The sequence below is a fragment of the Lissotriton helveticus genome (assembly GCF_964261635.1).
Source record: "Lissotriton helveticus chromosome 1_1 unlocalized genomic scaffold, aLisHel1.1 SUPER_1_unloc_17, whole genome shotgun sequence".
Classification (NCBI taxonomy): Eukaryota; Metazoa; Chordata; class Amphibia; order Caudata; family Salamandridae; genus Lissotriton; species Lissotriton helveticus.
Window position 1 is genome coordinate 1,086,583 of NW_027611656.1, and position 26,801 is coordinate 1,113,383.

The 26,801-nt window shown below is 48.7% G+C and overlaps 1 protein-coding gene and 1 long non-coding RNA gene across 2 annotated transcripts in view; both read left to right on the forward strand.

The window, feature by feature from the left end:
* Positions 1-16,672, forward strand: part of LOC144805653 (uncharacterized) — a 67,616-nt gene extending 50,944 nt beyond the window's left edge. Inside the window, exon 3 of the long non-coding RNA XR_013605568.1 lies at positions 15,949-16,672. This is a non-coding gene — a long non-coding RNA (uncharacterized LOC144805653). The remainder of the gene's footprint in view (positions 1-15,948) is intronic.
* A 151-nt stretch (positions 16,673-16,823) lies between these two features.
* LOC144805634 (uncharacterized) lies at positions 16,824-19,251 on the forward strand. Its single transcript, XM_078672154.1, has 2 exons — positions 16,824-17,516; positions 17,601-19,251. Exons 1-2 carry the CDS (start codon positions 17,302-17,304, stop codon positions 19,249-19,251), a joined length of 1,866 nt encoding a protein of 621 aa, XP_078528280.1. The 5' UTR covers positions 16,824-17,301.
* The last annotated feature ends 7,550 nt before the right edge of the window (positions 19,252-26,801 follow it).

Below are 26,801 nucleotides of genomic sequence, written 5' to 3' on the forward strand. Positions count from 1 at the left end.
ACATATTTCTACAATAATACAAAGAGCGAAGTCATGTAAGCAAGCCCACATTTTAGATGTCCAGTTTGTTGATAGATTACCCAGTTAGGCCTGGAACTCCCATCAGATATCGATGAAACCTCAATAAAGAAGGGCACCTCCTAGTCATAAAACTGGCCATAAACAAGGAACGTGGACAGGTGCGTGTTTGCAGAAAGCATGGTCTGTATGTAGTGAATGGTTTGTGGAATGTTATGCACTGATGTTATCGTATTCGGCCACTGGGCGAGGAGCCGCCCAAACAGGTCTGGCCGAAGGCAGTGGAGTCAGTTGGGACAGGTCAGGGGGAAGTCGGGGAAGGTGGACGTGTCCTTTTGGATCAAGCTCGACCTTTGATTGACTTATCATGAGGGCAAGACGTAAGATGGATGCCGTTTACAAAATGGAGTCTAAGGGGTCGGAACGGAAACTACGATTTAGGGGTGTTGGCAAACTTCGATTATGATGCAAAGGCACAGGAATGATGTCCTAGTCATTATCGGTTCGTCGATACCAAATTCGTCATGGTATGTGGATGTTTTGTGACACGGAAAGGGACCTCGATATCGGGATACTAACAGGGTCCAGATTTTCAGAACCACAGACCCTCCTTTTGCCCTTATGTAAGGCAATAACTCATGTTAATCTGAGTCCAAATCGGTATGGAGAAATTCGCGGAGATGTTGCTGTAGCATCATTCCATTACTCAGTTCGTCCTTTGACACAGGCTTCCGTACACACGAAGTAGCACAGAGGCCACATAGTGCAGGAGCGCACTGTATACACAGGCAAAACATGAACAGGAGTGCTAAGACCATCCCAATGAAGATCAACGTTTTCCATCCCCAGGCGGTGATCAGCTCCCAGACCCACCCCAGCAAAGACCAATCCCCTTTCTCTACGTGAAGGGAACCAGATATTTCATGTAGCTTAGAGATGGCCTGGTATACCGTCGGCGCATTATCAGGGATGAAAATGCAACAACTAGATTGGATGACTCTACACACACCACCACGATCGGCGAGTATGATATCTAGGGCAATTCGGTTCTGAAGGGTCATGAGTCGATCCGACTGAAGCTCGGTTGTCAAATTGCCAAGGGCTCCGGCCGTTGTAATCACGGCGGATTCAACTATCCTTGCTAACTGACGAATATTCCTGCTGTTCACCATAGGCCCCCAAAACGGCAGAAAACCCTTTGCGAAGTCAGCGAATTCCTGACCCGCGGTGTCGTCTTTACTCACGACACCTCTAGCTGTCCTTGTCCGATGGTAATCTGCTCTGGCCGTGTAGGTGGGAGGTAGCAGAAATGAGATGAAACATGTACCTGCGAAGTCAGGGGGCAACCAGGTGTAGGCTTGGTTGTGGCAGACGAAATACGTGCCTTTGGCTGCTAAGAGTATAGGGGAAGTTCGGGAAGCGAATACATATGTTTCTGTGCAAATGCTCTTTCCTAACTGTGCTGTGGGGTCCCTACCAATACCCTGTAAACATAAGTGACCTCGGTGGGGCACTATCCAAACTGGGCGGGATTTCTTTGCTGCCTGGCTCTTGACCAGGTAAACCCCATGTTTAGTCACGTTCCAACGGGTGTAAGGACTGAGTTCATCTTTGGGTATTGTCAGGTATGTGTCGATATCCCTACTCATATTTCTTATCCCTGAGAGGGAGGGAGAGCAATGGAAAGCGAGGGAGAGGGGGGGAGGAAGGGAAAAGTAAGCAGAGGGAGGGAGAGGGAGGGAGGAAGGGAAAGGGAGGCAGAGGGAGGGAGAGCGAGGGAGAGGGAGGGAGGAAGGGAAAGGGAGGCAGAGCGAGGGAGAGGGAGGGAGGAAGGGAAATGTAAGTGACCCCAGCCTCTCCTGTTCGAAGGAGCTGGCCTCCATCCTGTCCTCACCCCCTTTTTAGTGGCAGGACAAGCCGGAAACCTTTGATAGAATAGGCGATGTGCCCCCCTCTTCCAACTTCAACCCTCGGGTGCTGGAGGCTAGGTCAAGTACACTTTTCAGTGCCCACCATCTTGAAGATGATGGGACTTATCCATTTAGGGCTAGGACTGTGTCCTCCTCTCACAGAAGGTGGGCATGTTAGAGGGCGTTGACACCCCAGGCAAAGGGCCCATTGGACACCACCTGTCACTCCACTGTAACGCCCTTAAATCTAGTTTTCAGGTGGCATCCCCAGTCCATGAACTTCAGTTCCTGACCACCTAAGAAGAGCCGGGCACTACGGATCTGCACCAGCAGAGAAGATTGCAGAGCTCTACTGTACACAGGTGTTCCGGGACCTTTTGTCTAAAGTAAAACCTGGATCCCCTACGGACTGCTGCCCACCACACGTCCTAAAAGAAGCCTTCACCGGCCTCCCGGGTCCAGCCCTCTCTCTTGTGAATAAGTCCCTATTCCAGGGTTGTGTCCCTAAGGCCTTTAATGAGGCAATTGTGGTTCCCCTTCTGTAGAAATCAGGGGCAGACCCCAGATCCTGTTGTAATAACCACCCAATCTCTTTGCTCCAATACCTGGTAAAGGTACTGGAGGCTCATGTGGTGAAGTGCCTGTCCAATTTTATTGAACAATCAAACTATCTCGACTCACATCAAGCTGGGTTTCGGCCTGCCCACTCAACGGAGACCTTAATACTGGCGTTATTGGACTCCCTGTGAGAGAGGGCTGACAGGGGTACTCCTCAGGCCTTGGTGCTGTGGATCTCTCAGTTGCCTTTGACACGGTCGACCATGGGATCTTGGCGGGCCGTGTCAAGGAGGCTGGCATTCAGGGTTCAGCCCTTAGCTGGATTAGCTCCTTTCTCGAGGATCGATCCCAGTCAGTCTAGAGCGAGAGTCCACCATGAGTGGACCTCTTCTGGACTCCTCGACGTTACCTGCAGCCTCTGCAAGGAGACCCCCTCGACCTTGACATGCTCTGGTATGTCTTTTCTGACACCAAAAGGCACCCCTGCAACCATCCGTCCTGGGCTTTGGTGAAGAGGACAAAAGGTGTTGCTACGTCCCCGAGAATCAAAACTTACAATGACAGCTTTTGGTTTCCTTCAACCGGCCTCCTGGCCTGAGCCTGCAGACATTTTCCAATTTGTCTTTGATGCTGTGTTGACATCCTGTACCCCGATGTCCCTGTGCCGCATGTAGTGTGGTGTAGTCATGGTGCTGCTTTGAGCCATGTCCAATGTTGACCTCAACCCCGAGAGACTAGTTCCCCCAAGCCGCTGTTACTTACCTGTAAGCAGCCTCTGTCCGATTTCCCAAGTCCCCCTTAATTTGTATTGGGTTTCCAACCTTGAACTTTCACATGGGCGCCCCTGTGCTGCTGTTGGTGCACTGTTGGTTCTGAACGGAACCATGTCCAATACTGACCGTAACTTTCGTAGAATGGTCTTGTAAGTAGATGTTGCCGATACGTATGTTGAATGTTTTCTTCACCCCATAGGTTAACATTGCAAAGTCTGGAAATTGCACTAATTTTCCACTTTTTATATTGAACAGTATTTCTATTGCAAAACGTATTACCTCAAGATGAAATTCTGTGGGTCCGCAAAATAAATCTAACCAAGTATCATTTTATAAATTGGTCTCAGATTTATTCATTGAGTGTGTGTCATTTATTGCCACTGTGTGTACAACAGTGTGCGTCATTTATTGCCACTGTGTGTACAACAAATGCTTAAAACTACCCTTGTATACTGCTCCCCCACACTACCACAAAAGGGCAATAGTATTATCTACTTTAGCCTCTGAAAATCTCTGGGGATCCACTGGACTCTCTGCACACTATGCCTCTTTTTGGTGTAGACCCAGACACGACCAGCAACAGGAAAACGACATGGTTCACCGACGCCCTCAAAGACTCAAAGAAATCCTGCCGTACTCTCCATGAAAGGATGACAGAAAACATGACAGACCTTAAGAACACCACTCGCGAATACCACCAGCTGATCTGCACCACCAAAAGGACATCGTTAACAAAGAGCGGCTGGACAACAACACCCACAACAGCAAGGAACTCTTCAACATCGTAAAAGAGCTCTCCAACCCCAGCGCCAGCAACAATGACATTACACCGTCGCAAGACCTCTGCAACTCCCTCGCCACGTTCTTCTAACGCAAGTTCGCAGATATACACGACAGCTTTGACGCCCAGAATCCGCTTCCAGTCACCAAACCAATGACCCCCAACACCACCCTCAGCGCCTGGACCCCCATCAGCACAGAAGACACCACCCACGTCATGAACACCGTCCACTCTGGCTCTCCCTCTGACCCGTGCCCCCATCATATCTACAACAAAGCCGACACCATAATAGCACCCCAATTCCGGAACATCATAAACAACTCCTTCGATATCTGGGGCATGTCAACTCTCGAAATTCGGATACCAGGAGGGTCAAGAAGGGTCGCCACAACTCAGGGAACTCCGACCCCCTACCAGCCAGTATGAGTTTCTCCATACCCATGAGGTGCCGGGTTTTTAGGAACCCGGTGGTGCCAGGGGATAACACCCGAAGACCTCGGAGTTCTCCCTTGTTCCGGACCACAGAAACAATGAGTCTTCTATCGCAGTCAAAGATCAAGTTTTATTGGCAGCTACCAAGTAACACGTGTCCCAGAAGTACACCTCACGGACAGTAGGTTCTCGGGAGACTGTTCGTTTTTACAGAGACAGCCTTCTCCTTATATACAAAGTATATAGCTCCAAGCAAGAATTCTTGAGTTTATGATATGGCTGTACACATATTTCTACAATAATACAAAGAGCGAAGTCATGTAAGCAAGCCCACATTTTAGATGTCCAGTTTGTTGATAGATTACCCAGTTAGGCCTGGAACTCCCATCAGATATCGATGAAACCTCAATAAAGAAGGGCACCTCCTAGTCATAAAACTGGCCATAAACAAGGAACGTGGACAGGTGCGTGTTTGCAGAAAGCATGGTCTGTATGTAGTGAATGGTTTGTGGAATGTTATGCACTGATGTTATCGTATTCGGCCACTGGGCGAGGAGCCGCCCAAACAGGTCTGGCCGAAGGCAGTGGAGTCAGTTGGGACAGGTCAGGGGGAAGTCGGGGAAGGTGGACGTGTCCTTTTGGATCAAGCTCGACCTTTGATTGACTTATCATGAGGGCAAGACGTAAGATGGATGCCGTTTACAAAATGGAGTCTAAGGGGTCGGAACGGAAACTACGATTTAGGGGTGTTGTCAAACTTCGATTATGATGCAAATGCACAGGAATGATGTCCTAGTCATTATCGGTTCGTCGATACCAAATTCGTCATGGTATGTGGATGTTTTGTGACACGGAAAGGGACCTCGATATCGGGATAACAACAGGGTCCAGATTTTCAGAACCACAGACCCTCCTTTTGCCCTTATGTAAGGCAATAACTCATGTTAATCTGAGTCCAAATCGGTATGGAGAAATTCGCGGAGATGTTGCTGTAGCATCATTCCGTTACTCAGTTCGTCCTTTGACACAGGCTTCCGTACACACGAAGTAGCACAGAGGCCACATAGTGCAGGAGCGCACTGTATACACAGGCAAAACATGAACAGGAGTGCTAAGACCATCCCAATGAAGATCAACGTTTTCCATCCCCAGGCGGTGATCAGCTCCCAGACCCACCCAAGCAAAGACCAATCCCCTTTCTCTACGTGAAGGGAACCAGATATTTCATGTAGCTTAGAGATGGCCTGGTATACCGTCGGCGCATTATCAGGGATGAAAATGCAACAACTAGATTGGATGACTCTACACACACCACCACGATCGGCGAGTATGATATCTAGGGCAATTCGGTTCTGAAGGGTCATGAGTCGATCCGACTGAAGCTCGGTTGTCAAATTGCCAAGGGCTCCGGCCGTTGTAATCACGGCGGATTCAACTATCCTTGCTAACTGACGAATATTCCTGCTGTTCACCATAGGCCCCCAAAACGGCAGAAAACCCTTTGCGAAGTCAGCGAATTCCTGACCCGCGGTGTCGTCTTTACTCACGACACCTCTAGCTGTCCTTGTCCGATGGTAATCTGCTCTGGCTGTGTAGGTGGGAGGTAGCAGAAATGAGATGAAACATGTACCTGCGAAGTCAGGGGGCAACCAGGTGTAGGCTTGGTCGTGGCAGACGAAATACGTGCCTTTGGCTGCTAAGAGTATAGGGGAAGTTCGGGAAGCGAATACATATGTTTCTGTGCAAATGCTCTTTCCTAACTGTGCTGTGGGGTCCCTACCAATACCCTGTAAACATAAGTGACCTCGGTGGGGCACTATCCAAACTGGGCGGGATTTCTTTGCTGCCTGGCTCTTGACCAGGTAAACCCCATGTTTAGTCACGTTCCAACGGGTGTAAGGGCTGAGTTCATCTTTGGGTATTGTCAGGTATGTGTCGATATTCCTACTCATATTTCTTATCCCTGCAATTAGTGCCTTGTTACTGGAATCGCTCTCAGTGGAGCGGGTCGGGTTTGGCTCTAGGGCGAATAGGAACATGGTCTGGAAAGCCCACAGAGAACCATAGTAACTGAATGGCAAAATGAAGTATGGGATTCCCTTATCGGTTGTGTGTGGCATGAGTCCGCATATCCAACAGTTTGATGTGTTCATTATGGACTGGTGTTGGTGTAGAAGCTGAATGAAAGAGTTATTTACAAATTCGAGTCTTCGGGCAGACTCGTGTTCAGGTAGAGGGTGAAAGTAGTGTGGAGAAATAGTGGGAGGAGGTGGTGGCTGGGTGTCATTCGAGAAGGTAACTTTAAATACGAATAGAGTATAACCAGTAAAAAACACGACTATGCTACATAACATTAAAACACATATTATCAGGAATCTTCTTTTGGACAGTATCGTGCATAACTCTTTTTCAAAGTTCGTGAGTCTGATAGGTCTCTCTACCCTAGGAAACTCCATCCTCTAGTTGCTGCCCGCGGTGGTTGATTGATTCTCCCAGGGGGTGCACTCTGTTCAGTCCGGGGTAACTCCCGTGGACCAACCAGAACCGTGGACCTAAAACTTCCCCAGTTGCACTCCCCAGACTTCAACCGCGACCCTAGCAGCAGAACCGGATGGCGGTTCGAAAATCAAAAATGAGCTAGTTCCCTGGGATGAGAGAGCTGAAAAATCCAAAAAATAGTTCTTAGGGGAAAAGGGAAATCACATTAGATCAAGCTTTATTAGTCTCTTTGTCTAGACCGTAGGTTGTACCGTCGTTTCCCAGGTACGGTGTGGTCTTCAAACAATGTCTCAGGTTCGGTAGTGTCCAATTGCATAGACGGTGACACAAGTCCTTGTAAAATATGATCACTCTCCTTCTCGGTACCAGTTTCTTTCAAACATGCATCGCTGAAAGGGATGAAGCGAGGTACGGATTCGGTCTCGGAGTCGGCAAGTCCTTTATTGACCCATCGGTCGTATGGAAGGGGTAGAGGGACCCGTTTACAGTGGGTCTCATGTACCCAGTTCTTCTTGCCTTCCACCCGAACTGCTGATCTCGTTGAAAGCAGCACCAGGTATGGTCCGGTCCACCTCGGCTGTCCGTTGTTGGCGCGCTGAAAATTCCGCACCAAAACCCACGAGCCGGGTTCGATGAGGTGACCTGGATCGTCAGAGGCTGGCGGAGAGGAACTGTGAACCTGTTGGTGTAAAACACGCAATTTAGTTGTCAATTCGCACAAATAGTCAAGCAGTACGGGGTGTTCTATTTCACTGAGTTTCTTTGGTCTTGGCACGCCCCAGACGTTGGCTGGGTGGCCAAACACTATCTCATGGGGGCTAAGTCCTAATCTGGAATGGACAGTCATTCTGGTTGACAAGAGTGCTAGGGGCAAGGCGTCGGGCCATTTAAGACCTGTACTGGCTTGGATCTTGGCTAGTTTGAGTTTTAGAGTGCCATTGTAGCACTCTACTAATCCAGCTGATTGGGGGTGATTTGCAGCGTGGAATTTTTGGTGGATGCCTAGACACTCACACACTCTCTTCATCACGCATCCTACGAATTCACTTCCGTTATCACTCCAGACAATTCTAGGCATACCGAACCTCGGGAAGAACTCTTTGACAAGGGCTTTGGCAGTTGATAAGGCGGTGTTGTCCTTAAGGGGGTACGCTTCCACCCTCCTTGAAAAGGCGCAAACAACAACGAGCACATACTTTAGATTGTTGCACCTCTCCATGTGGATGAAATCGAGCTGCAAGACCTCGAACGGATACGTTGGAGGCGCAAAATGACCAGCTGGAGTTGGGGTTCCCCTACCAGGATTGTACTTCAAACACACCATACAGTTCTTGACCACATTCTCTGCATATTTTGGGATATGGCTATTCTGCCATACTGGGGCCAATAGTTTACATATTCCTTTCGAACTGATGTGCGCAATTCCGTGAGCCATCGTTACTACTGCAAGTACGTATGCATTAGGTAATAGCCATCGCTGGTGTTCTGATAGTTCGACCCAACAACCATTCGCATCTAATCTACCTGTGCTTTCTCTCCATTTATTCACCTCGTTCTCAGTGGCCTCGGCTTGTATCAATTTCACGCTTTCAATGGTGTCCTCACACATTCCCACATCAGCAATCCATCTAGCGGGACCCATAACATACATCCGACTCATTGTGTTCCTTGCAGTTTCTTTCGCAACCTCGTCTGCAAATGCATTCTCGCGGCCAACATCATCCTGAATCTTTTTGTGTGCACTGCATTTTATGATGGCGACTTGTAGTGGCAAGGTAAGTGACTCAAGGAGCTCATTAACTAGCTGACCATGTTGTATCTTTGCACCATGGGACGTAAGGAACCCACGTTCACGCCACAATCTCCCAAAACTGTGAGCCACACCAATAGCATATTGGCTGTCAGTGTACACGTTCACTCGCTTTCCTTTCGCCAACACACATGCTCTGGTAAGCGCTATAAGTTCTGCGGCTTGTGCAGAATCGTGGGAAATACGAGCAGTCTCTATAATGGTGTGTAATGTCGTTACGGCATATGCTGTAGTCGTATCACCATTCGGCAACTTGAAACATGAACCATCAACCCATAAAGTGTCATTGCATTCGGGAAGGGGAGTGTCCTGTAGGTCTACTCTCCCTTTTGTCTCTTCTTCTGTCCTAAAGCAGCAGTCATGGTTATCAATCTTGTCTGTGTCTGTTTCTGTTGGGATGGGAAGTAGCATAGCGGGGTTGAGTGTACCACACCTCTTTATGTGGATGTGACTTGCTAGCAGTGTAAGTTCGTAACTGGATAGTCGAGCGCTAGTAAGATGTTGTGTCTTTGTCCTATTTAGCAAAATGTCTACTGCATGCGGAACCATAACGATCAGAGTGTTATTCATGACTAATCCAGCAGACTGTGGAATGCAGACAGCTGCTGCGGCGGTTGCTCTCAGACAACTTGGTAGGGCTTTAGCCACAGGATCTAGAGTTGCCGAAAAATACGCGCATGGGCGCTGTTTGTCCCCAAAGTATTGCGTTAAGACTGATAATGCACAACCTTCTTTTTCGTGGACATACAATGTAAAAGGCTTACTGTAGTTGGGGTTTCCCAACACAGGTGCCGAACAGAATGCATCACGCAACTCGTGGAAACTCGTCTGACAATCTTCAGACCAAGGCATAGGATTAGGCGTGTCTTTGCGGAGTAGTGCCAGCAAAGGTTTGGCTAGTAGTGAGAAATTCGGTATCCACTGTCTACAGTACGATGTAATGCCCAAGAAGGCTCGAACCTCTCTCTGTGTCCTTGGGGCACTTAGTTCTGCAATTGCCTGTATTCTTTCTGGTGTCAGTCTCCTTCCCTCCTTCGACAAGATGTGACCTAGGTAGGTTACCTCTTGTCGACAAAATTGTAGTTTGGAAAGAGAGACTTTGTGCTTCATGTCACATAAGTGACGCAATAATAACAACGTGGCTTGTTTGCAAATCTCCTCAGTGTCTGCGGCGATCAGTAGATCGTCTACGTACTGGATCAAAGTTGACCCATCTGGCAGCACAATTGTGTCTAGTTGTGTTTTCAGAGCCTGACTGAATATTGATGGGCTTTCGCAGTAGCCTTGAGGAGCGCATTTGAAGCGGAAACTTCGTCCTCCTAAATTGAAGCCGAAAATATCTCTACTCTCTTCAGCAATTGGGATGCTGAAGAAAGCGTTTTTCAGGTCAATCACCGAGAACCAAGCTGCTGAAGCTGGAACCATTGTCAATAAAGCAGTAATGTCGGGGACAACTGGAAACTGTGGGATAACTACCTTGTTCACTTCTCTGAGGTCGATCACAAACCTGTACACAGGGGGCTGTGAAGGATCAGTACGCTTTAAGACTGGTAAAACCGGGCTGTTACAAACATTTCCTGTTGTTTCTTCGATGACATCTTTGTCAATCAGATCATAAACAATCGTCAACAACGCTCTTTCGCATTCGCTGGATATTTTGTATTGGGGAATACGTGGCAACCTAACGTTGGCTTTCAAAGTTATAACGTACGGTGCTATCTTCAAACGACCTACATCATTAGAACCATTAGCCCACAGTATATCAGGAAGTGATGACAATTCAGTTGGAATATCTTCTTTTGACAAATACATTGGAGAAATTACTTTTTTCCCTAAAGTAAGTTGTACTCCCGAGGGAGGCGATACAGAAAAGGGGGTGGTGATGAACAGAGTGTCTGAATTAAGCAGACCACTCTTACCCAGTCCAAAGATCAGGGCTTGATCCATCACCGTTATTTATCTCACTGCCCCATCCCAGCTCAGAACCGGGCTATATGCAAATTAGTCTGTCCCTGGCCCAGTGCATCATGGGAACAGGGCAGACCAAACTACCAAGCCAATTCTTCACCAGAAAGGAGACAAGCTACCGGGGACCGGTTTCTGGCATTTCAGCCTCTTCGGCCCGGCTTGCTTGAATCCTGATGGAGCAGTGAGAAAGGGAGTAGTACAAAGTCACATACAACCTCTTTAGCAAATCCAATCCTAACAAATTTTCACCGCAACCTGTTGTAAGAATGAGGGGTGCTTCTAATTCACAGGGGCCAACAGAAAGGGATATAGGACTAGAGATCGGGTTTCTAACAGGGGCGCCAGAGAAGCCTACTGAGACGTTCATTTCGCCAGACAAAGGTGCGCCAGGAAGTTTCGAGTGCATAATAGAACTTTTTTTAGCACCAGTATCCAGCAGAAATGGCTCTGACACTCCTGAGGTAATTACCTCGACATAAGGTCCATCCTGATCTACTGGAACTGAAACAACTCCCTCTCTTTGTCCATGGCTGTCCTAGCAATCGTTACCCTCATTGTCGTGTTCGGTGTAATAGTCGTCAGCATAGTACTGAGCTGATCTGGACGATGCATTATTCTGTTGGTCAAAGCTATTCATGGAATTCTGAGGCGGAAAAGAAGCTGTGTTTTGGGCAAAATTTCCACGGCCCCTACCTCTAGGGGCATGTTGAACACCTCTTCCCCTTACACCTGAAACACCGTTTAAGCGTCGCGCAAGAGCCGGACAATTACTTTTGAAGTGGCCCTCTTCCTTGCAATACGCACATTGATTCGGGCCATACGGAACACGCTGATGGGAAAACTCGTTTCCTTGCGCGTTTCTTGAATACTGCGGTTGTTGCTGATAATTGGGCTGACTAGCCATACGAGGCGTATAGGCCTGCTGGAGAAGAACTTTAGTTTTTAAATCTTTCGTCTTTTTGTCTGCCTTATCTAGCTCGTCTTTGCGCCTGTTTTCATAGTACTGAGCTGTTGCTAAAATCTGCGCTGACGTAGAGACAGCCCAAGCACTCTCTGAATCTTTTAGTTTAGTGCACAGTTCAGGAAGCAAATTATGTACAAATTTGTCTACGAACAATCTTTGGCCACCCTCGGTAGCCAAATCCTGACCACTGTGATCGGTGAAAGTTTCCTCGAATCTCGTGAAAAAGTCAGATACATTCTCGTCTTTCTTCTGCTTGCATGCAGATAGCTTGTCCCAGTTTACACGTACTTCAGGCATAATTGTCTTCATGTACGCAATATTTCTACCGGGAAGTTCAGCTATTAACGGCTCAGGCTTGAAACCACCGACTTGTCTAGCATCTGTAGTCGCAATGTTCGCCCACGAGTCACCTAATTCTTGGTCATGATCCGTATGACGAATTTTACTCCATAAAGGATGTGGAACAACGTTCCCAAACAACATGTCTATATCCGCTAAATTCATTATACATGAGCTTGCAGTTTGGGACAACTCCTTATAATACCCAGTCGGGTTTTTACGGGGATCGGGTAGTGTCTGCTTGAGTGCTAAAACTTGGGTTCTTTTACAGGGGACATGTACCCATACGCGCTGGAAATGAGGCAGAACCGGTGGAACTGCAGTTGCGTCACCTTCCCTCCAAACCGGAGGAACCTCTCTCATGGGGTATTGTCTCGCTCTTTTCCTACTAGATGTACCACTTTCAGAGGATGACCCAGAATTACCACCCGTACTTCAATGTGATAATAATATCTCAACTGCTTTTTCAACGTCGGGACCCACAATCATACCCTCCTCAAATTTAAATCGTACACTACACAACTCTTGCTGGTTGCTCTTCTGACCATTATCTTCCAAATCCTCACACAGAAAAACACACATCTGCTCAAACACGTATCTTTGCGTTGGTTCATCCCATTGACGGAAAACGTTCATGACAGACTCTACATCATATCTTGCTGTGTCAATAGCCCAATTCCGTGCTAGCTTATTCAATGATTCCCTTTCCTGATAATCGGGCATTTGGCTTCGTAATTGTCTTCGTTCCGTATTGTGGGTCGTTTTAGGCGACCGAAAAAGTGGTGAAGGAAAGTTAGTAACAATGCTGGCCATTTTATGCCAGACGGAAGGTGAAAGTGGAGGAATAACTGGTGGTAGAACAGAGTCACGCAGAGCAGAAACAGAAACATTCGTAGAACGAGTATCAGAGAGACTAGAAGGTGCGCTAGGCGAAACTTTAGAAGGAACAGTAGGAGAAATAGATGTGATTGGTGAGCCTTGAGGAGGCTGCACTAGAGAAACAGGAGCCAGCTGAAGAGCAGCTGGTGAGTGCTGTAAAGGAGCCTGTATAACAGCTACCAGAGGTGCAACTAAAGGTTGCGGAGGTGCTGTGGCATTTTGTGCATAGGGTGGTGGCGAATTTAATAAGTGGGACATTAATGGATCTTTCTCGGATCCTTTCTCTTGACCCTGTCCCTTATTTGGTAACATCGGGTAACATTTATCTACTGCTAGTTTCTTGCTCCTAAGCATTTGTTCTCTTTCCTGCTCTTCCTCGTTATCTCTGTATGCAACGGCAGCTTGCACCATCAACATACCTCTTTTATTCCTTTTTGCTAATTTTATTTCTTTCTGTTTGGCTTCTTTGCGCCATAGGCGGAAAGAGTCAAACATCGCTGGCCGGGCTTTTTTCTTGAACAATTTGACCTCTAAGTTATCTAATATTTCTGAGTCGAAACTACCATATTGGGGCCATTTTAAAACACCATCCTTGTGGGTGTATTTTATCCATACTTCGTTATATGCGATAGGACCTACGCCGTGTTTTACGTAGAGCTCATACATTGGAGTTCCAATCGGAGGAACCGGACAAGAATCCTCTAATCGGGAGTCCTTACTACAACCAAGACAAAACAAGTTTCCAAGTCTGCTAACACCAGGCATCTTCACTCACTAGTCTAGCTTCAAACTTCAAAGGATTATCTATTACGATATTTCTCGTGAATACACGAGTCCTTCGGCTTTGGGGCTTGCAAGTACCAAATCAAAGCGTATCTCAAGGATACCAAAAACTAAGGACAAACTAAGGACTGGGAGACGCTCCACTTATACTTAACTGAAGTATTTGAAGATCTGTGACGTCGCTAGAAGACTCGTTTATCGTTTCGCTCTACCAAGGATCACTGGGTCCAAAACAAGGCGATAGTCAGGGCAGCAGTCCTTCGTAGCCGTCGGGACGCGGGGAACCTCGCAGCAAAGACTTTCGGAACCACGTCGACATACAGGGGTCGCTGAAGTGGCTGGCCGTCCTCCGGAATTTTCACACGAAGCTCCTCACGAACATATGGCTTGGACCGTCGCCGCTTGATACCGCCCCGAGTTGGGCGCCAACTGAGGTGCCAGGTTTTTAGGAACCCGGTGGTGCCAGGGGATAACACCCGAAGACCTCTGAGTTCTCCCTTGTTCCGGACCACAGAAACAATGAGTCTTCTATCGCAGTCAAAGATCAAGTTTTATTGTCAGCTACCAAGTAACACGTGTCCCAGAAGTACACCTCACGGACAGTAGGTTCTCGGGAGACTGTTCATTTTTACAGAGACAGCCTTCTCCTTATATACACAGTATATAGCTCCAAGCAAGAATTCTTGAGTTTATGATATGGCTGTACACATATTTCTACAATAATACAAAGAGCGAAGTCATGTAAGCAAGCCCACATTTTAGATGTCCAGTTCGTTGATAGATTACCCAGTTAGGCCTGGAACTCCCATCAGATATCGATGAAACCTCAATAAAGAAGGGCACCTCCTAGTCATAAAACTGGCCATAAACAAGGAACGTGGACAGGTGCGTGTTTGCAGAAAGCATGGTCTGTATGTAGTGAATGGTTTGTGGAATGTTATGCACTGATGTTATCGTATTCGGCCACTGGGCGAGGAGCCGCCCAAACAGGTCTGGCCGAAGGCAGTGGAGTCAGTTGGGACAGGTCAGGGGGAAGTCGGGGAAGGTGGACGTGTCCTTTTGGATCAAGCTCGACCTTTGATTGACTTATCATGAGGGCAAGACGTAAGATGGATGCCGTTTACAAAATGGAGTCTAAGGGGTCGGAACGGAAACTACGATTTAGGGGTGTTGGCAAACTTCGATTATGATGCAAATGCACAGGAATGATGTCCTAGTCATTATCGGTTCGTCGATACCAAATTCGTCATGGTATGTGGATGTTTTGTGACACGGAAAAGGACCTCAATATCGGGATAACAACAGGGTCCAGATTTTCAGAACCACACCCAGTATCATCCAAAGCCGTTGAAGCCAGCCGGAGAGTGTAGGGATATGGGCGGTGCGCCAGGGGATCAAGATGTTCTGCAAGGCCGCCCCTATGGCAATCGCTATTAGTCGTCCCCTTCGGGATTTTAGTGGATACATCAATGGGTTAGGCAGGCCCAGGAGGATATAGGAGGGAAAACGAGGGAGCCGAGTTTCTAAGTGAAGATCTATTTCATCCAGTACTTGGGACCAGTATGGCTATATGTGGGTGCAACTCCAGAGGATGTGTTCCAATGTTCCTTTCTCCCCACACTCCCTCCAACAACAGATCGCTACGTCGAGGGTCAATGCGATTCACGCGCTCCGGCATATAGTACCAGTTAGTAACTATCTGACACATGAAAGTACGCCTTAATTTCATTGCCCTTGATTCATACTCTGGACATAGTTGAGGGATAGGTCTAGGCATAGTCCTCGCAGCACACAATAGATTTGTGTGCGGCAGAGGACAGAACTCAAAAGTCAGGATACCAGATACAAGTAGGTGGTAACTCAGGGCAGAGGCAAACGCCTGTTGTCCATGGAGGGGAAATTCCCGTCCCAGAAATCTACATTAAAAATTAATTAATAGTATCCTTTTTTAAATATCTGTTTGGTGCCAGTCCATATGACTTTAATGTCTGCCTTTGGGATTCTATGTTACAAGTCCATAGGGTACATGTATCCTTTGTGAGCTTAATAAAATGTTGGAAATTCTACAAATCCTCACTCCTAGATCCAAGTACTCTCAGGCTACCATTCTACACTCTGCTCTGTATGAAAAACAGCTCTACATTTTCAAAGATTCTGCATTGATATGGCTTTCAAATTATTTTTGGGGAAATTTACATGTATTATGTATTAACTATTTCATTTTAATACTATAGGTGATTGAAATTACGGACGAAGGAAGCAAGATTTAGCACCAGGCAACTGAATGTTAGTGCCATAAGAGGGATTATTTTGAAAAACTGAAGGACATCCAGCATTCTAAGTTTAAACAATTTCCAAAAGGTGTGGCGAGGAAGTGGGAGCTGAGGAAAGTACTATACTGTGAGTGAAGTCTCTAATTTTGCATTTCATTAACCCAGAGCAAAGTCATATCTGTGCACACAGCATCAGAAATAAACCCAGAAAGACCAATCACAGCATCCTCATCTGAAATACTATCAGAAAGACAAATTACCTCAGCATGACAGAATATTGTTCATCTAAAGCATCATGTAATTCCAGAGAGGAAGCACACACTGCATAAAAAAAAGATACAACAAAAGGTTTCTTCTGCAAACCATCTAAGAAAAGACTCTGAAAGAAGACTCAGAAGGTGACACGTTAACAACCAAAAGATTGGAAAATCGCCTTTGTTCAACAACCGTTTTTAACCAGCTACACAAGTTTGAGACTATCTGCCTCGGGATATAACACCTTGACCCACTCTGCTCACTCTGGCGAAATCCTTAAAAATCCACCACTTTATTGTTTTCATGACCATCTCAGATTGTTTCCTTTTTATTGTGTACTGTTCTGTAATTCTATGTAAATCGCCTCAACATTATCTGTTGTGCAGGAGTGATATGTAAAAACTGAATAAATGAGCACCGTTGCGCTATAGCTAATGTAAATAAATCCTCGTCTTCAGAACTACACCTTACACCAAACATAGAAAGGGTAAAAGGAACTCATGTTCTGCGACTGGTGAGCCACAATAGTACTGTGCATGTTCTAATGTTCTCAGTTACTGTCATTACACCAGTGCAAAAAGGTACTTCTCAGTTTAATCATTAAATATCAGACTAACACCTTATCACTGCATTGCTAAGAACCTATACAAATAGATTAGAGAAAAACTTCAGTCACAAAATAAGTTGCTGCCGGAGAGGCTATAACCAAAAGACTATTATCTGCTAGAAACATTTCGACAGGTGTTACAGGGCTGCATCCAGACATATTTTTCTCAATTCAAGTGTTAAGAAGATTACACACAATTTCTTTTAGAGATAAATACTGAACATTATCTAAACAAGCCCAACTCTAAAATCGGGTTCACTCGTACCGTGGCATATAAGCAAGAGAAAACTAAATGTAACTCTAGGAATACACCTTATAAAAACACGGGCTGTGAGAACAAATTCAGTGTTCAAACACGCCTCAATCAAAGCAAAATAACCCAAGTTGGGGAAATAAGTTATCTGTGCCAAAAAAGATTCAGCCATCAATCTCATCTCACTGAATTTGAGAGAATGCACACTGGGAAAAACCTCTCTCAGTGCTCTGAATGCCAAAAAAGTTTCAGCAATAAATATTATCTCACTGAACATATGAGAACACACACTGGGGAAAAACCTTATCAGTGCTCTGAATGCCCAAAAAGTTTCAGCCGTAAATCGTATTACACTGATCATATGAGAATCCACACTGGGGAAAAACCTTATCAGTGCTCTGAATGCCAGAAAAGGTTTAGTATCAAACGGCTTCTTTATCGACATGCATTAACTCACTCTGTGGAAATACCTTACCAGTGCTCAGTGTGCCCAAAAAGTTTCAGAAGTAAATCTTATCTCACTGAACATATGAGAATCCACACTGGGGAAAAACCTTATCAGTGCTCTGAATGCCAGAAAAGGTTTAGTATCAAACGGCTTCTTTATCGACATGCATTAACCCACTCTGTGGAAATACCTTACCAGTGCTCAGAGTGCCAAAAAAGTTTCAGCAGTAAATCTTATCTCACTGAGCATATGGTAATCCACACTGGGGAAAAACCTTATCAGTGCTCTGAATGCCAGAAAAGGTTTAGTATCAAACGCAGTCTATATAAACATGCATTAACCCACTCTGTGGAACACCCTTATCAGTGCTCTGAATGCCCGAAACATTTCAGTCGTAAATCACTTCTAACTGCACATTTGAGATTCCACACTGGGGAAAAACCTTATCAGTGCTCTGAATGCCAAGAAAGGTTTTGTAACAAAGAAAGTCTTTCTCGACATGCAATAACCCATTCTGTGGAACAACCTTATCAGTGCTCTGAATGCCAGAAATGTTTCAGTCTAAAAAGTAATCTCACACGGCACATAAGAATCCACACTGGGGAAAAGCGTTATCAGTGCACTGAATGCCACAAATGTTTCAATGAAAAATGGCATCTCACGCAGCATATAAAAACCCACACTGGGGAAAAACCTTATCAGTGCTCTGAATGCCCAAAAGCTTTCAAATTTAAATCACTTCTAACTGCACATGTGCGAAACCACACTGGGGAAAAACCTTATCAGTGCTCTGAATGCCCAAAAGGTTTCAAATTTAAATCACTTCTAACTGCACATGAGCGAATCCACACTGGGGAAAATCCTTATCAGTGCTCTGAATGCCCAAAATATTTCACATTTAAATCACTTCTAACTGCACATGTGCGAATCCACACTGGGGAAAAACCTTATCAGTGCTCTGAATGCCAGAAATGTTTCAAATTTAAATCACTTCTAACTGCACATGTGCGAATCCACACTGGGGAAAAACCTTATCAGTGCTCTGAATGCCCAAAATATTTCACATTTAAATCACTTCTAACTGCACATGTGAGAATCCATACTGGGGAAAAACCTTATCAGTGCTCTGAATGCCAGAAATGTTTCAATGAAAAATGGCATCTCACTCAGCATAGAAGAACCCACACTGGGGAAAAACCTTATCAGTGCTCTGAATGCCCAAAAGATTTCAAACTTAAATCACTTCTAACTGCTCATGTGAGATTCCACACTGGGGAAAAACCTTATCAGTGCTCTGAATGCCAGAAATGTTTCAGTGAAAAAAGAAATCTCACGCTGCATATAAGAACCCACACTAGGGAAAAACCTTATCAGTGCTCTGAATGCCACAGATGTTTCAGTGTAAAAAGCTATCTCACTCAGCATATAAAAACCCACACTGGGGAAAAACCTTATCAGTGCTCTGAATGCCACAAGTGTTTCAGTGGAAAATGTATTCTCACTCGGCATATAAGAACCCACACTGGGGAAAAACCTTATAGGTGCTCTGAATGCCAGAAATGTTTCAGCCAAAAATCTAATCTCAATGAACATGTGAGAATCCACACTGGGGGAAAACATTATCAGTGCCCTAAATGTCAGAAAAGATTCAGACGTAGATATGGTTACAGGCACCATAAGAAAACTCACCATCAAAAATGATTCAGTGCTCCGAATGCCAGAAAAGCTTCAATTTTAAACGCAATCTCACACTACATGAGCAGACTCACAGAGGGAAAAAACATTACCAATGCTGTGAATGCCAGAAATTCCTATTTTTTGATAGGCACATCCTCAATAACCATAATCCACTCCATACTGATGAAAACCTTATGAGTGCTCTGAATGCCTGAAAAGCTGCAGAGAAAAACGCTATCTCACCATGAGACACTCCACACTGGAGAAAATCATTTTTTTTTGTAAACTATTTTTATTGCAGAACCGTATGCACAGTACATGAATCAGTATGGGATCTGTTTGTGCAGATCCATCGCCCTCGTATCCCGCACACATGCAGTTTACACGTCCATTCAGCCCACATCCCGAAGGCTGGGCGGCGTCATTTGTTTTCATGGTGCATCATCACATTGTCTAATAGTTATGATCACTATATGAGGTGTACCATTGTCTGCTTTTTTAAGTTCCTTCCCCAACTCCCCTCTACCACTTAGCCATAGTCGGTCAGTGTCGTCTATGTAGAATCGCTAAACTTCCCTTCCCCCCCCAACTGTCATCCCATACGCCTAGCGCTGTAAAAACAAACACGTCTATGTGGTGGTGGACAGAAGCTTCTCACTGTTTATTGGGTGTGTGTGTCTGGCGAGTGTATCGGCACCGTGGCAAACCCAGTACGGGCCTCGGGTTCCTCGCACTCCTTCTCCTCCTCCTCCTCCTCCACTGAGCTATCGTGTAGTGCCTGCACCAGCATCTCCCAAGCCATCGCTGCTTCCTGGGCTCGCTCATCTGGTCCGCGACGGGCCAGTTGGTACCTGATCGTGCTCTCAGCCGCCGCCCATTTTACAAATTCGTTCAGCCATCTCTGGTGTGTCGGCCCCGTTGACTTCCACCCCTTGGTTAGTTCCCTCTTAGCTAAGAGTAGGCCCATGTCAATGAATTTGCTCGATATTTTATTTTTGGGCGTATGTGGGAACCAGTGTAATATACTGATTGCTTTATCGTATTGCAGGTCCCTATCCGTCACTTCATTTAACGTGTTGACTATCTCCCTCCAATAATCCTGCAGGTGAGGGCAGTCCCTCAACATATGCATTAGCTCCGCTCCTATCGCATTGCATCTGGGGCACACCGCGTCCTCAACTCCGAAATATTTTGCGATCTTACTCGAGGTGAGGTAAGCCCTGTGGAGAACATAGAAGTGAATTAGTTGAAAACGTGCATTTCTTGTGCTCTTTCTAGCCCTCCGCACCAGTTGGGACCACGTGGTGTCAGGGATTTCCGTCTGTAGGTCGGTTTCCCACTTGGCATTCAGTGTCGCCAGAGGCTGTAGGGTTTCACTCAGCAATCTCGAGTAGAGGCACGTCACTGCCTTGAAGGTGCCCGCCGACATCATGGTATACTGGCATGCCAGCATTGTCGGTGGTTCGGTCAGCCCTTCCCCCCAGTGTGCTTGAATAGCTCTCACCACCGCAGCATGCAGCAAATAATCTCCCCTCGGGAGATTGTAGCGCTCCTGCAGAGTCTGATACGGGGTTAACACTCCGTCTTCGTATAGATCCCCCACCATCTGCAGTCCTGCTTCTTCCCATATCTGTAGTCTCGTTCAGTCTCCGCCGTGCGGGAGTGCTGTCACCATGCCCAGTGGGAGTTCGGGCGAATATGGGTGCCGGATTCCCGTCTGTTTTTGTGAGCAATTCCAGCATAACCGGAATGTCCGTTCTTCCTGGGACAGATCTCTGAGTGCTAATTTTTGCTGCAGGGCAATGTAAGCCAGCACATGACGAGGGGTACCGTTGTCCCTCTCGCAATTTCCTGTGTAAAGGACTGCAGTTGGGCAGCCAGATAATAGAGCTCGAAATCTGGGACTGCTAGGCCTCCCTCATTCTTAGGTCGGATCAGCGTGTCTAATGCAATTCTGCGCCTGCCCTTTCCCCATAAAAAGGATACAATCGTCGACCTCAGCTTCCGAAAGATCGCCCCAGGCACCCAAATGGGAAGATTCCTGAAGTAGTATAGTAATCTCGGCAACGCCACCATTTTCAGAAGGGATATACGACCCGCCACCGACAGAGGCAGGATAGCCCAAAAGGACATACTGCCCTGCAAAGCACGGATACAGCGGCCTATATTACCGTCCAGCATATCCGCAGCCTCGTGGTATATATGCACTCCCAGATAGGTCAGACAACCAGGTTCCCATCTAAGCAGTGGAAGAGTTGGGGCTGCTCTTCCTCTTTTCGCAGGGGGAAAAGGCAGGTTTTAGACCAATTAACTCTCAGGCCAGACAAGTCGCCGAAGCGCGCTAGCAGTCTCTCTGCACCTTCCACAGCTCCCTCCTCAGCATCCAAAAACAGGAGAATGTCATCCGCATAGAGTGAGATAAAGTGCTGGGCCCCTCTAAATTCCAATCCGTTAAAATAGTCACCCCGCCTGGTCAGTACTGCAAGAGGCTCCATCGCCAGCGCAAATAACAGGGGAGATAGTGCACATCCCTGTCTGGTACCCCGCTTCACGTCGTACTGGTGCGACACCAGAGTCCCGACCCTCACTCTAGCCCTCGCCGACGAGTACAAAACTTTTGTCCAGCTGATGTACCCCTCACCTAGGCCAAAACTCTGCATCACTCTATAGAGGTACTCCCATTCCAAACTATCAAAGGCCTTCTCTATGTCAACAGCCAGCATGAGGGGGGCCCTTGCACCCAGAGGCGGATCGCCCATCAGTCTGAGCAGCCGTCGGATGTTGTCGGGTGGGTATGAATCCGGACTGGTCCTTATGAACCAGTTCTTGCATGTGGGTCAGTAACCGGGAGGCCAGCACTGTGCTCAGTATCTTGTAATCTGTCGTTATCATGGATAATGGTCGATAACATGCCGGGTCAGTACTCTCCCTACGCGGTTTTAGCAGAGGGATCATTATGGCCTCACACATAGATTTGGGGAGTCGGCCCCTATCCTTGGCTTCATTGTACATTATCAGTAGCTTTGGGGCCAGTTGTTCCAGGTATCGACCGTAGAATTCAATAGGCAGTCCGTCTATACCAGGGGTTTTGTTGCGCGCCATCAATTTCACCGCTCCCCTTATTTCCGCCAACTCTATTCGGCCACCTAGGGCGTTCGCCTGTTCCTTGTCCAGCCGTGGTAATTGCAGCTCGCCTAAAAAGGCATCTATCGCCTCACCCTGGTCTCCCAACGCGCTCTGGTATAATGTCTCATAATACGCTCTGAAGCTGTCTAAGATCTCCGGTTGCGTGCAGCAGACGCGGTTCCCTTCCCCCTGTAAGGCTAAGATCGGGTGACTGTTCCTGGCGGGGTTCGCTAACCAAGCCAGGAGTGTCCCAGTTTTATCCACCTCAACGTGTGACTTTGTGAGGTACGTCCTATAGTCAAAGCTGCGAAGGCTCCCGCGCCCTGCAGACTCTCTCCTGAAGCTCGGGCCGGTTAGGGCGCGCTAGTTCGGCCTCCCTCAGCTTGCGCTCAGCTTTTTCTAAGTCGTCCAGTAAAGTCCTGCGTATCCCCACATGCTTCCCTATACAATGTCCTCTCACTACAGTCTTGAAGGCGTCCCACTCTACTGCTCTGGTAGAGGCGGAACTCTCATTTTCAGCAAAGTACTGTGAGATCCTTTCCGCTAACGCCTCCCGAAAGGGAGGATCATCCAGCTTGTCCGGCCTCAGCCACCACGTCGGAATCCGCGAAATTTCAGTCATCCAGTTTAGAGTCAGGAGTATTGGATTATGATCGGATATTGTGCGCGCTAGGTACTCAGTCCGGGCCACCACAGGAAGCACCGACTGGGAGCTCAGGAAGGTGTCAAGGCGGACATGGAGGTCGTGTAGGCCAGAGTAGCACGAGTAATCTCGCTCCGCTGGGTGTTGCGTGCGCCAAGCGTTTACCAGTTCCCATTTCCCCTGCCATTCTAATATGCATCTTGCCAGCCTGTGTATTGGGGATGTGTGCAGTGGTGGGTGCGATCTATCCAGTACTGTATCTGCTATGGAATTGAAGTCCCCCCCATCAAAATGGGACCTGTGAGGTAGCTAGCCAGTTCCCCAGAGAGCTTTGCGAAGTACGTTGCCTGATCTACGTTAGGTGCATAGATACTACTGAGTAGGATGTGCCGGCCCCTGAGTGTACCCTCAACCGCCACAAATCTCCCTTCGGGGTCTACTATGTGTCTGGTTACTTGAAAAGGAGTACCCGCTCTTATCTAGATTAACACCCCTCTAGCAAAGGCGGAATATGTGGTGTTGAATAAGTGTCCCCTCCATCTACGCTGTAGCGCAATTCCCTCTTTCTTTGTCAGGTGGGTTTCCTGCAGAAACGCTATATGTACCCCTCGTCGGACCAGATAAGCATGAATCTTGTGCCTCCTTGCCATTGTGTGCAGTCCTCTCACATTCCAAGACACACATTTTATCGTACCTGCATTATCCATTGTCCCATAGTGTTCGGTTCAGTCCAGTGGTGAACTGTTTCCAGGCAGTAGGCATGACAATGTTCCCCCCCCTCAAAACTTTCCCTCCCCCCCCTCTCTTCTCCGTGCCTCGAGCCCCCCCAACTTCTCTAGGCCCCCCCCCCAGAACAGGACCTAACTTCGTTAGAGTTACTCCCATCCAAACCATATGCGAGCAAACGTGCTCTTAAATCTTCCTACACCGCAGTCTGCACTGCAGAGGCCTTATGGGCCCTTAGGAGCGTGAACTAGGCTCAAGAACTTCAACAACAGTCCCTGTTCACCCCGCCCCGCAATACTCAGTTTGACTCACGATAATCCGGCCTAACATCTGCCCGCTCCAGCGTCCAAGGTGGCAGCCTCAATAGCCGCCACTCCAGCGGGAGTGCCATGTTCCGCTCTCAGCTCCCAATTATTTCCTCAGACGTCTGTGGCATGACCTCCGGCCCCTTCGTGCTACCAAGTTCCGAGAGCTCCGTCTCCGAGCCCGTACCCTGTTCTTCCGAGCCCGACTGGGCAAGCACCGAGCCCGAGACGTCCATTACTGCGCGCAGCGCCGCCCTCCTCTCCCCCTCCGTCTGGGATTCCGTCGGCTTCCTGGTCCTATGCCTGCGTCCTCGGATCCTCTGCGATTTCCTCACCGGTTGCCCCCGCTGTTCCTCCTCCGCTCTGAACCGTGCTCCGTCCGTGCCCGCCTTGTAGGTGTCCCACCAGGCCCATGCCTCCGCCGCTGTGGTGAAAAACAGTGACTTCTCGTCCACCACTATTCGGAGTCTGGCCGGGAAGAGTAGTGAGTATTGTATGCCTTCACTTCGCAGTTCTTTTTTGATGGCGAGGAAAGAGGCACACAACTTTTGAGTCTCGAACGTATAATTCGGGTACAGCGTGACCTTGCTATTGTCCACCTGAAAGGGGCCTGCTTCCCTGGCCCGCTGCAGTAGCCAGTCTCTATCCTTATAATGTAGCAGTTTGATGACCACTGGGCGAGGTGGTAGGCCCGGTTTAGGGGGTTTGGCCGGCACTCGTGCGCCCTTTCCAGGGTGAAAAAGGGCGATAGGCCCTCCGGGGCCACCGCAGTCCTCAGCCAGTCACTCAGGTAGCCCACCATGTCCGAGCCCTCTTTTTTCTCCGGAAGGCCCACCAGGCGCACGTTGTTCCGCCGGCTGCGGTTTTCAGCATCCTCCGCCCGTCTCTCCAGGGTTTGTATGCGGTCCAGCGCCTCCGTGAGCCGTCTCTCCATGGACTTGTGAGCCGGCACCATGTCCTTCAAGGTAACCTCCGTAGATTTGACCCTGTCCGCCAGCTTCCCGTGATCTGCTCGGAGGAGCCCCAACCCCGTCGACACCTGCACAATGTCTTGATGGAGGGCGTCTTTCGTGGCTGCAATTGCCTCCAGGATGCGGTCTTGCATCTGTTGTAGATCCGTTGGGGTCTGCGAGCCGTCCTCGGGCGCCTTAGTGGTGGGGTTTCCATCCCCCTTCGCACCCCTGGGCTTCCCCATCTTGTTCCTATGTGGTTGAACCGGATCCCCAGTGAGGCCCGCAGGCGTCAGATATTCCCCTAGATGGGCAATCCAGAGGGCGGTGGGCAGGCCGGTACCAGTCCGGTACCAGTCCGAGTCTGATCCGGGGGCGCTCCGCCTCTTTAGGCCTACACACGTACCTGCTCCTCTGCACTTGTGGGGCCTGGTCGGGCTGGCCCGGTGTCGCCGTCGGGGGCAGGCTCTCCCCAGTAACACTGATGGTCACCGTGTGCCTCACTGGTGGCTCCGCGCCGGCGCCCCCCCGCCGACACAGTCCAGGCAAGTCCCCCCGGGCCGGCGCCAGCGGCGGAGCTCGTGGGCGGCGGTGCGCTGTTTACCCGGTGGGTATTCCGCTTCCAGGAGCTCTCCTCTGTCGCAATGCAATCCTGGTCCCACTGGAAGACAACAGACGTTGATGTGGAGGGGGCCCGAGGTCCGTTGAGGTCGAGGGAGTTACGTGGCGGGGCAGGTCCCCAATGTTCAGCTTGTGCCGGAGACCAGGCGGCGGCCGAGTCCCGTCATGTGCAGCAACTCTCTCCGGGCGCCAAATGCACCCTAAGTCGACGTTTTAGTCTGTCCCCAAGCTGCCTTCAGCGCGCGTAGGAGGGTGGTAGGTGTGCCGTTCTGGGGGTCTCCCCGGTCCCTGGGTGCAATCACGATAACTAATGGTCCGCAGGTAGTCTGGCCGCCAGGTGGGGTCCCGGGCGCGGCAGGAGCTCTAGCGGCACCACCTCGGTCTCCCCGAGGGGTGCAACCGGGCCCGTCTGAGTCTCGTCCGCCGGCAGAGCCCGGATCCGTCGCAGGCCTCAAACCGGGGAGTCGCGTAGGCGGGCGTCCCAGCAGGCAGGCACACAACTCGGACAGGCCGCCACCCTCTAGACGGCCGGATCCTCCTTGTCGCCGGCAGGGCGAGCTCTGCCAGATGTGGGGCGCAGCGCGCCAGCCCTCCAATGGGGACGAAGTGGGGGCGGCCGCCCCTCGGAGGTAGTGTCCCTCTTAGGCCCGGAAGCCGGGGAGTCCCGTAGTTGTTCCCCCTGGAGAGGGGCCGCGGCTGACTCACCCGGCGCTGGGAGCTTCAGGTAGCGGGCTCAGTCGGGCAGTCTCTCAGGGCATCGGAGCAGTCGCCATCTTGCCCGCCTCCGGATCCCCGCCACGGCGGCGATCTCCCTCCGCTGCACAGCGGCTACCGGGGCAAAGCCTACCACAGAGCAGGCACTGGGGTCTTCAGTAGGAGCTCCCCCCGAGTTTCAGGGGGTATCCCCCCATCTGAGGGCGATTATTGCCAGGATTAGCAGGCGGGGTTCCGGAGCCGCTTCAGGCAGCGACCATCTCCGTTGGCTGCTAGCCACGCCCCCCCTGGAGAAAATCCTTATGCCATAAACGCTTGATTCTGAAAGACAGAGTTATGCTTCATGAGATATCCCACTCTGGGGAAAAACCTTACGAGTGCTCGAAATGCAAGCAAAGTTTTGGTTACAAATTACTTCTCACTTGTCATGAGCGAACTCACACGGGAGAAAAAAGCCTTATGTGTGTTCTGAAAGTCAGATAAGGTTTA

What these genes read in the sequence shown, in the direction of transcription:
- LOC144805634 (XM_078672154.1), top strand. Translation starts at nt 17,302, where the DNA reads ATGCACACTGGGAAAAACCTCTCTCAGTGCTCTGAATGCCAAAAAAGT. An exon ending in TGCTCTGAATGCCAGAAAAG is followed by an intron (nt 17,517 to 17,600) that starts GTTTAGTATCAA and finishes GTGCCCAAAAAG; the next exon opens with TTTCAGAAGTAAATCTTATC.